Source organism: Eimeria acervulina, genomic scaffold (genome assembly GCF_000499425.1).
Source record: "Eimeria acervulina Houghton genomic scaffold, Eah_scaff458, whole genome shotgun sequence".
Classification (NCBI taxonomy): domain Eukaryota; phylum Apicomplexa; class Conoidasida; order Eucoccidiorida; family Eimeriidae; genus Eimeria; species Eimeria acervulina.
In genome coordinates this window covers 1-10,562 of record NW_013549790.1, presented here as the reverse complement: position 1 = coordinate 10,562, position 10,562 = coordinate 1, and the positions used below count along the sequence as shown (strand labels likewise).

The 10,562-nt window shown below is 49.7% G+C and overlaps 3 protein-coding genes across 3 annotated transcripts in view; 1 reads left to right on the top strand and 2 right to left on the bottom strand.

Moving 5' to 3' along the window:
• The window catches only part of EAH_00039170 (Chloroquine resistance marker protein, related, related), a gene marked incomplete at both ends in the record, with an annotated part of 14,258 nt that extends 12,214 nt beyond the window's left edge, over window positions 1-2,044 (bottom strand). The window contains one exon of the mRNA XM_013395382.1: window positions 122-2,044. Coding sequence (XP_013250836.1) covers window positions 122-2,044 — 1,923 coding nt within the window. The remainder of the gene's footprint in view (window positions 1-121) is intronic.
• Window positions 2,045-3,663: 1,619 nt separating this feature from the next.
• On the bottom strand, window positions 3,664-4,337 carry EAH_00039160 (hypothetical protein; the record flags this gene model as incomplete). Its single annotated transcript, XM_013395381.1, has 2 exons — window positions 3,664-4,017; window positions 4,335-4,337. 2 exons carry the CDS (start codon window positions 4,335-4,337, stop codon window positions 3,664-3,666), a joined length of 357 nt encoding a protein of 118 aa, XP_013250835.1.
• Window positions 4,338-7,376: 3,039 nt separating this feature from the next.
• On the top strand, window positions 7,377-10,196 carry EAH_00039150 (hypothetical protein; the record flags this gene model as incomplete). The annotated part of the gene is made up of 4 exons (XM_013395380.1): window positions 7,377-7,555; window positions 7,912-7,990; window positions 8,975-9,703; window positions 9,954-10,196. The coding sequence occupies 4 exons, from the start codon at window positions 7,377-7,379 to the stop codon at window positions 10,194-10,196; spliced, it is 1,230 nt and encodes a 409-aa protein (XP_013250834.1).
• Window positions 10,197-10,562: the final 366 nt, after the last annotated feature.

Here is a 10,562-nt window from a genome sequence, read left to right as displayed (position 1 = left end):
CACACACACACACACACACACACACACACACACACACACACGCACACACACACACACACACACATACACACAGCAGCAGCAGCAGCAGCAGCAGCAGCAGCAGCAGCAGAGTATAGCTTACGAGTGCATCTGGGGGAAGAAGGCGCTCTGCTGTTTTGTTATAAAGAAGAAAATCTGCAGCATAGCCGCACAAAATACCGTCTGCGGACGGCCATAGATAAGAGAGAGGCACTGCAGCCTCTGCTGCATGATTCTCACCATACTTAGCCCACTGCAAACTGCTGCTGCTGCTGCTGCTGCTGCTGTTGCTGCTGCTGCTGCTGCTGGCTGCTGCTGCTGCTGCACCGACACCGCACAACCCGCTCGCCGTCTCGCCGCTGTCCTCCTCCATGCGAACAGATAACGGGGGGGTGCCAGCAGGTGCTGCTGCTGCTGTTGCTGCTATTGTTGTGGCTTCTGCTGCTGGTGCTGCTGTTGCTGCTGCCGCTGCAGCTGCTGCTGCAGGCGCGCCTGCAGAGTCTGCGGCCGTTACTTCTTCTTTTGTGTGCACCAAAGCGGCTGGCAACGACGAAGCTGCTGCTCCTCTCTCCGAAGCAGCAGCAGCAGCTGCTGCTACTGCTGCTGCTGCTGCAGACAAAGATGCTGCTCCTGCTGCTGGGGCGGTGGCTGTTTGAAGGCATTCCAACGGCTGTTGCTCTTGCTGCTGCTGCTGCTGCTGCCCCGCCTGTACAAGTGGGCTTGAACTCAGCGTAAGTAGCTGCTGCTGCTGTTGTTGCAGCAGCAACTGTTGCTGTAGCTTCTGCTGCAAAGACTGCTCTCCCTGCTGGTGCTGCTTCTGTTGCTCCTGCTGCAGCAGTTGCGGCTGCTCTTGCTGCTCCTGTCGCTGCTGCAGCACCCGCTGCTGCAGCACGTGCTGCAGCGGCGCCTCCTGCTGCTCCTTGTGCTGCTGCTGCTGCAAATGTTGTTCGTCTTGCTGCATCGGCTGCTGCTGAAGCTGCTCATGCTGCTGCTGGAGTTGCGACTGCTGCTGCTCTGGCTGCTGCTGCTGTTGCTTCTGCTGTGACGCTGCAAGCGTCTGCTGCGCACCCTGTTGCTGAAGTTGCTCCTGCAGCTGTTTCTGCAGCTGCTGCTGCAGCTGCTGCTGTAGCTGCTGCTGCAGCTGCTGCTGCAGTTGCATCTGCTGCTGCAGCTGCATCTGCTGAGCGAGCTGCTGCTGCTCAAGTGTTAGGGGGAAGGTCGTACTGCGGTGTTCTGGCTGCTGTTGTTGCGGCGGCAGCAGCTGCTGCTGCGCCTGCTGCTGCTGCTTCTGCTGTTGCTGCTGCTGCTGCGTCTGCAGCAGCAGCTGCCGCTGCAAACGCAGCAGCAACTGCTGCTGACTGTGTGCGTCGGCATTTGCTTGATGCTGCCTCGTTTGCTGCTGCTCTTTCAACTGCTGCAGTAGCTGCTGCTGCTGCTGTTGGTGCTCCAGTGCTTGCTGCAGCAACTGCTGCTGCGGGAGCTGCTGCTGCAAGAGTTGCTGATTCGGGAGTTGCTGCTGCAGGAGCTGCTGCTGGCGTAGCTGCAGCAGCTGCTGCTGTTTAATTAACTGCTGCTGCAGCAGCTGCTGCTTCAACTGTTGCTGCTGCAGCAGCTCGTCTGTACGGGTGCTGTCGCGCTCCTGCATCCCCCCCTGCTGTTGCTGCTGTTGCTGCTGTTGTTGCTGCTGCTGCAAGCGCGTATGCATGTGGAGCAGTAGATCGTGCTGCTGCTGCTGTTGCTGCGATTCATTATCAGTTTGCTGCTGCTGTCTAGGCAGCTGCTGCTGCCCTTGCTGCACGCAAAACTCTTGACCCGCTGGAGGAGGTGCAGCAGCGGCAGCTGCTGCGGCGGCAGCAGCAGCTGCTGCTGCTGCCTGCTGCGCTGCAGCTGACAGGACGGGCTGTCGCTGTAGCAGAAAAGCAGAAGCCGGGACAGCAGCAGTAGGCGCAGCTGGAGCAGCAGCAGCAGCTGCTGCTGCTGCTGCAGCTGCTGCTGTTGCTGCAGGCTCGTTGCCGTTCGGCTCCATCCTCCACTAATTCAGACGGACGGGAAAATGTGGCGGCATTCATAACAGCAGCTCACACGCACAAACAGTGCTGCTGCTGCTGCTGCTTCTGCTGCTGCTGCTCCTGCAGTTGAATGCAGCAACAGCAGCTGGCGTTGCAGCTTGAATCTAGGAGTGCCGCGAGGAAGCAGCTAAATAGCCATCCAGAGGATGGCGAAGCATCATTATCCTGCTGCAGCGTACAGAACACCAGCAGCTGCTGCTGCTGCTGCTGCTGCTGCTGCAGTATACCTGCACCTCAGCGGGGCATGCACAGCAGCAGAAAGCTGGCAAATGCGCCCTAGGAGAGCAGAGGCCCCGCAGGAGGCCTTATCCCTGGCTCCAGCAGCAGGAGCTGCAGCAGCTGCAGCAGCAGCAGCTGCAGCTGCTGCTGCGACAAGTCGATGCTTCTCCGAGTGCAGTGGCTAATGCGCCGCAGCTGCTGCTGCTGCTGCTGTCGTTGCAGCTGCTGTTACAGTTATACAGTATGAGTCGCTATAGAGGCAAAACGCTTGAAGCCTTAGGGGAGCCCCCCTCAGCTTCGAGCTGCGAGAGAGACAGAGCAGCTGTAGCTGTCCGCCCTCCTTCGCTGCAGCAGTTTGGGGTGTATAGGCAGCTTTGGGTGTACATGCAGCTTTGAGGCGCTAATTAGTTTAAAATTGAACAAAGAATTGCTACAAATATACACAAAGAAGAAGAGGGGTCGCGGTGTATCTTCAGCTTGGGCCATACGGTGTATGGGGGGCTGATGCTGCGGGTGCGCTGGATAAGAAGAATTAGAGGAGAAGAATTATTTTTATGATTTCTTTTTTATTTGTTTTATTTTAAAACCTTTTTATTCTGCTATTCTTCTTAAGAGAGTCCTTGACGGCCTCGCAGCGCCTCTCTGCGTCTGCGTTCAACACCCCACGTAGTCGCTGTACACAAGCAGTATGGAGGATGGGAGCAAACAAAAACAAAAAATTAAAATAAATTAATTATAATTAATTAAATAGAAGGCAACAAGACAGAGGAGAAGACAAGAAAATATTAAGGGTTGAGGCCCCCATCCTCCATACATACACAGACGCCTAGGCCCTGCTAAGGCAGCTGCAATACAACCGCTACAGCCTGCTGTAGCTAGCTGCACCTAGATGTACACCGTTGAAGCTAGCTAGCTACAGCTAGGTGGGAAGTTAGCTCTACGCAGTGGCAGACGAAGGAGCAGCCACACCTGTGCAATGTTTGTATCGGGAGCCCTCCTTATAATAAGGCAGCTCTCGTGAGCCCCAGTAGAGCCGAAGCTCTTGAAGTAGAAGTTCCTAAGAAGCTGTAGATAATCTCTCCTTTAAGCGTAAGTTGTTCTATGTGCAGAGACGAAACGATCTGCTGCTAAGGGAAAGGAGACACCCTTAGAATTGCAACTAAAACTTCAAAAGATTTTCATGCGCAGATGCTACCGAAGCCTCTTTTTCTTTCTGCGCAAACACTGTAGACTCTTGTTGTTCTGGTGTATCTTGCTGCTGCAGGCTGTCTACTGAGGCTCGTAAGTTTTCATTTACACCCACATCGATAGAGCAGCAGGTTGCTGCTACTCCTCTCCTCCGCCAAACAGCACTCCCTCACAGCTGCTTGATTGCCTCTAAATGTTGCTGCATTGATTTCCTTATTCGTTCCCTTTCTGGCAAGTCGCCTTCAGCGCATATGTGGCGCGGCATGTTGTGGTGTCGCAGCGCCAGGGCCTTATAACTGAACTTTGTGTTGAGGTGTACGCAGAGGGAGTCTGTGATAGTGATGAATAGAACGGCTTCGTTTACTTTGTCCAGTAACACCTCTTTCAAGAACTTCTGGATGGGCATACGCCCCGTCAGCTGCTCCGCAAACTGCTCCTCCTCTGTCGTCTCAATGATCTCTAGCCAGCCCTTCGTGCATCCGGGTAGCAGCTTGTAGCGGTCAAACTCCTTCAGCTGCTGCACCTAGTACTCGCCACTCAGGACCCTCATCTACTATAGTAAAAGGCTTTCTGCTATCCTTCATCTAGGAAGTCTTAAAGAAATTTTTACTTGGGGCTTTTTGGTTTCATTTTTCGGTAAGTTTTGTCAGGAGATGTTGAGCGGAAGGTAGGTCTCATTTGCAGTTGAATGTAACCGGGTGTTTTCTTTCTTCGTTTTTATTTTCTTCTGCAGGCAGGCTTCAAAGAGGTAAAAGGGAGAGCGTTTTATTTCATCCAAAAGAAATTTGAGCTCGAGTTGCCCGTCGATACAGAAGCATCACACCGCCAAGTGTTCTTAACCATTGGAGAAGGACTTGCAGAAAGAAGAGTTAACTCTTCTTTTGTCTCCACCTACTTGGGATTGCGAACCAAGAAGAGCTGCTGCTTACTGACCTGGCTCCATTCACGCGCTGTGCTGCCTATTGGAGTTTCTTTTCTTCTTCGTCTCTGCTTTATAGGTTAACTCGGGCCACCCAAAGAGCGCAGAGTGCTGCCCTGTCTATTGAGCGCATACACCATATCCATACCTGTGACGGATTGACTGCGTATGTTTTCGGAGTAAGTGGTGGATAGATTTGCGGTATGTTCAGGGGAGAATCTTCAACGCCTTTCTAATGTCCTCTTAAATGAGCCCTTCTAAATGCTGCACTTAGTCTACGAGAAATACAGCGAATAGCACGTTGGGTGTCTTGAAATACTTTCAATTTTTTCATGCAGCATTTGGTGATTTGGTGCCTCTGTGCTCCTCCCGTCTCTAGCATCCTGCCCTCTTTGCCTCTTCTCGATACTTCGAAAATGTTTTTAAGAGAAGAACAGCAACAGAGAGATAGCAACTATGGCGTACAACGACAGCACCTTCTGAATTACATGTTATTGCTGTTGTAAGACAAATGCCCCGCTGTCTGCAACGCAGTACACAGAGCAGAAGTCAAAACCAAACTCCGCAACCATATAAATACCTCCTCCAGGTATTTCTGCCTTCATAAAAGTCTTATGCGCGAACGCGCTTTGGTGCGGAGTTTGTTCGCCAGCTGGGCCCGACAGTTTATGAACTCAGTCTGATGCTGCACGTGAACGAAAACCCTCGAAAAGAATATCACCCAATCCCCGTCTTTTTCTAAAAGACAAACTCAATCAGCAAACAAAGTGCTGTCTGCTGTCTTCATGCACTGTACGGGCCCTTGTGTCTCTGTAGCACTCGCCGAGCTCCTCGGGTGTCCAGCTGAGGGATGTTAATGTGCTAGAGGTAAGCGACAAGGTTGCCTAGCTCATATTAGTATGCAACTGTTTCGGTGCATAAAGAGGTCTCCACATACAGACCCGTTGCCTAGAAAAAGGAAGATCGCCGCAAACAAAACGCATAGAGCCTCTGCTTCTCGTAGAATTCTGTTTGCCTCCGGTCACTGTGCGTAGTGCTGGAGAGCTGCAGGCATTGAGGCATCTTCTTTCTCCCCAAATAGTTAGAGTAACAAATCAGCACGGGGGTTTCACTCGCTTTGCATACTAGCACTGCCGGTACGTACAGCCCAGAGACCGGTTCGGTATGGTGCTGCTCCCGCTTTCTAGGCAAAGCATGAGTTGAGAAGAAATCGTTACCTGCTGCTGAAGCAGGCGCAGCAGCAGGGCAGCAGCAGGGCAGCAGCAGGGCAGCAGCAGGATTAACGTTGTTCAGCAATACCCTATTCCCTTGGTGATGTGCGAATGAACATACTGGGTAACGCACACCGGAAGGCCCCATATATATATATATATATATATATATATATATATATATATAGCCATCACTGTGATGTCTCTTATTCTAATAACGAAGATGCCAGTAGTAAGTGTTATTCCTTTGGTGTAATTTGGAGAGGAAAATAAAAATGATGACAGCGGAGGAACTTCTTTTCTTGTTTGCTGCATCGCGCAGTGCATCATATCTGAACAAAATATGCAATGAGGGAGACATTCTTCATGAATTGCGTTCCTTTTAAAGCACCTTCTGTTGGGGTCAGGTGCAGAGCCGGCATAAGTATGATGAAGCTATCAACTATTAGTCTCCTCCCCTCTTGAAGGAAGGCCCTGAACACTCTCCATTATGCATAACGAGCAGTGGCTGTGGATAGGATAAAAAGAGTTTTTATTTTTATTTTTTGTATTTTTTTAGAGAAAAAAACTACAAAACATAGTTACCCTTGATACTAGTTACAGCTATGCACCAGTATGCCCCCCTCTATATGCGTGGGGCTCGCTGATAAATAGAGCAAGCGGTGCTTCTAAGTGTTACGAGGGGCCTAGTAGACTTATTTCTTATCTTAGGAGACCGCCAAGGCGACCCCTTAGAATAAGCACGACCTGCCGCTCTCCCTAAATTGAGTTGCAGCGCAAGTACTTCGTTCTGCAGCTGGTGTCTCCCCTGAAATAACCAAGTCAAAAGAGCTGGAGTAGGTGTTCATTAGAAGCAGTAGATAATCTCCTCTCTTTGGGCTTCGTATGCGTCTTTTAACTGTCTATACGGAACAGACATTCTCGAAAAACTACAAACAGATAAAATGGTTAGGAGCGAAGACGCTCTGAAAGGGGTTACGACACAACTACGAGAACCTCGTGGTGCGCCTAATGTCTCCCCTGTTGCAAGCACACTCCTTGCTGCATACAGCAGCAGTAAAGACAGACTAAAAAGGCATACTGAGCCCTCAGTCTGTCCTTATTAATTGTCTCTATGGGGCTGTAGCCCCTTAGCCCTACACAGACAATTAAAAGAGGCATACGAAGCCCTCAGTATGCCCTTATTAGCTGTCTCCATACACCAGAAGCCCTATAAACAACTAATAAGAGGTTGCTGAGGCTTTGTGAAGCCCTTATTAGCTGTCTCCATAGAGCAGCAGCACCACAGAGACAATTAAACGAGGCATACGAAGCCCCCAGTATACCCTTATTAGCTGTCTTGATAGAGCAGCAGCCCTATAAACAATTAGTAAAGAGTTGCTGAGGCTTCATGAAGCAGCACTGATATACGCTTTAGTTTGCCGCTTAAATGCTGCAGCCTGTCTGCACGTCTCTATAGAAAATTTGTTTTTCTACTCAATATTTAGGGGTTTTTGCACGAATTGTCTCTATTTAATATTTTAAATATTAAATAAAATAATTATTTAGTATTTACTTTCGTATTTGTTTGAATTTCATAGCTGTTATTTGCTGCATTTCTTCGTGCACCGGGGGACCGTGCATTCTTTAAGAGCGGGAGGGGCAAGACCACTTTGAAATCATATACACTATAACTATAATTATAATTATATTGATATTTATAATTATAATTAATTTAAATATATTTAAAAAACTAAATTTAAAGGCTATTTCATGGGTATTTGCAGCAGCCGTGTGCACGGGGGGTGGCGGCAGCAGCAACAGCAGCAGCAGCAGCAGCAGCAGCAGCGCGCGGCGGCGGCTGCCTGCCTGCCGACAGCAGCTGCAGCAGCAGCAGCAGCTGCTGCTGCTGCAGCTGCTGCAGCTGCTGTAGCTGCTGTTGTTGTTTTTATGTGTGTTTGTGTGTTGCTGTTGTTTTTTATTGTGTGTAGCTGCTCTAAGGAGGCGCCGCAAGAATATTTACTTTCATTACCTTGACGGAGAGACTTAGCTGCTAGATTTATTGAATTTTGCTGCTGATGCAGCAGCAGCAGCAGCAATGCACGCACCACCATTTGCTGCTGTCTGGGAGCAGCAGGGCAGCAGCAGCAGCAGTGCCTGGGTCTCTTTAATAATATTATTTTATTATGATAGACAATAGAAGAAGCTGCTCTTTAATTATATTTCTTTAATTTCTAATAAAACCTTGAAAAGAAAAATAAACAGCATTTCTCTTGTTATCACACACTTGCGTTTGCTGCTGCTGCAGACTCAGCAGCAGCAACGCCGTGCAACAGCAGCAGCAGCAGCAGCAGCAGCAGCAGCAGCAGCAGCAGCAGCTCCACTTCGTGCGTGCTTCGGTCTCTTCCTTTCTCTTTAGCAATTTATTTCTGTTTATTTTTGCTTTTATTTTGCATATTTTCTTATTTGCTGCTTTTAAAAGAAGTATAAGCACCTGCACTTCTTCTTCTTACCAGTGCAGTATATAAAATATATAAATATATAAATATAAATAAATATATTAATATATATAAATAAATATTTATTTATATATATAATATATGTTTATACTTCTTGAAGGGGGTTTGTTTGCTGCGTAGAGGAGCCCTATTAAATCTTTATTATTTTCTTCATTATTTATTTATTTCTCATCTATTTATTTATTTATTTACTTCTTCTGCTGCAAACTCTATATTTGTCTCCCTTTAGAGCAATTTCAGCACCCTGCTGCAGCAGCAGCAGCAGCAGCAGCAGCAGCAACAAGAGCAGCAGCAAACGGGGGTCACCTGCACGTGCTGAGCGGATCCTCGCTCTTCTGCTGCTGCTGCTGCTGCAGCAGCAGCAGCAGCTTTCAAGCTGCTCTCCCGGGCGGCCAATCTGCAGGGGCAGAAGAAGCAGCAGCAGCAGCAGCAGCAGCAGCCGTAGCAGCGGCAGCATTTGCAGCAGCAGCAGGCTGTCTTCCTCTACGCCTTCCTGCACTTCTTCTCCTTCAAACGCAGCAGCAAACAACAAAACAACTCGCAGCTGAAGCTCCTGCTGCAGCAGCAAAGGCACTGCAGACAGCAGCAACAGCAGCAACAGCAATTCTCTCCCTGTAGCACCCCTTGCTGCTGCAGCAGCAGCAGCAGCATTTGCAGCAGCAGCAGCATTTGCAGCAGCAGCATCTGCTGTTCTTTCTTCCGCAGCCCCCGGACGTTTGTGTGATTGCTCCGCCTATTTTCTGAATTTGTAATTCGGGAATAGCAGCAGAACAAATAAATAAATAAATAAATAAATAAATAAATAAAGATTAAATTAATATTATTTACGCTCCCTGCTGCGCTGCTCCGAAGGCCTATTGGGGTATAAAACCTACACCATCTGGGTCCTGCAGCAGCAGCAGCAGCAGCAACAACAACAACAGCAGCAGCAGCAGCAACAGCCACAGCGGCGGCAGCAGCAGCAGTTGCAGCAGCAGCAGAAGATTCAGCAGCAGCAGTAGCTGCAGCAGAAGTAGCAGCACCAGTAGTTGCAGCAGCAGCAGTAGCAGCACCAGTAGTTGCAGCAGCAGCAGCAGCAGTAGCAGCACCAGTAGTTGCAGCAGCAGCAGCAGTAGCTGCAGCAGCAGTAGCAGCACCAGTAATTGCAGCAGCAGCAGCAGCAGCAGCAGCAGCAAGAGCGGCAGCGGCAGCATATGTGGCGGGCGGCGCAGCAGCAGCAGCAGCAGCAGCAGCAGCCGCCGCCTAACACTACCGATTCCTAAGAGAAGAAACCCTCTTCGCAGCGTCAAGGCAGCGCAGCAGCAGGGATATGATGGGGTGTATATACACTCAAAATTGAATATATCTTTTTGTCTCTCTTCGCCTTCTCATTCGTCTGAAGTCTCAACAGCAGATGAACTCGAAGAAGCATCGCAGGTCCCAGCAGCAGCAGCAGCAGCAGCAAAGGCAGCAAAGGCAGCAAAGACCGCAGCAGCTGCTGGTGGTTGTGGTAGTTCAGCAGCAGCAGCAGCAGATGCTTCTGCTGCTGCAGCTGCAACTGCTGTCGCTGCTGCTGCTGCTGCAGTAGGGGGAGGCATGCAGGTGCCTACGGAGCGGCTTTGCTGCATGCAAACTCCTGCTGCTGCTGCTGCTGCTGCTGCTGCAGAGGGGTTCTGCCGTCTGTACACCCTGGGAGATCTAATTGGTGCGGGGTCTCAGAGTTTTGTATACAAATGCCAGTCGTTAATAAATACAAATAATATTCATGCATCATCATCATCATCATCATCTGCTGCTGCTGCTGCTGCTGCTGTAGGTGCTGCTGGTGCTCCTTTCCCTCCTCTTGCTGCAGCATCAGCAGCAGCAGCAACAGCAACAGCAGCAACAGCGGCAGCAACAGCAGGACCCGTATCCGCCTTCGCAGGATCAGCGTCCGTTGCAGCCGCATCATGTGCTGCTGCTGCAGCATCAGCAGCAACATCCTCAACATCAGCAGCAACATCAGCAGCATCAGCAGCATCAGCAGCAACAGCAGCATCAGCAGCATCAGCAGCAACAGCAGCAGCAGAAGTATACAGTGGGCCTCTATGTGTGAAGCAGATAGTAGGCGAGGCATCTATAGATGCATTAAGAGAAGCATGTTTAATACAACACCCTACAATCGCCCGACATTTAGATATTTATGAAGACTGGAGAGGCATTTGGATCTTAATGGAGTACCTACAGGGTCCGGATCTTGAGGTGTATATGCAGCTCAAAGGCAAGCTCAGCATTATTGCTGCTAAGCATGTCTTTAAACAACTCATTCAAGCTATTCTTTGTCTTCATCAACAAGGAATCGTACATAATGATATCAAACTTGAAAATATCGTACTTAGAGGCCCTTCTCACCAGCAGCAGCAGCAGCAGCAGCAGCAGCAGCAGCAGCAGCAGCAGCAGCAGCAGCAGCAGCAGCAGCAGC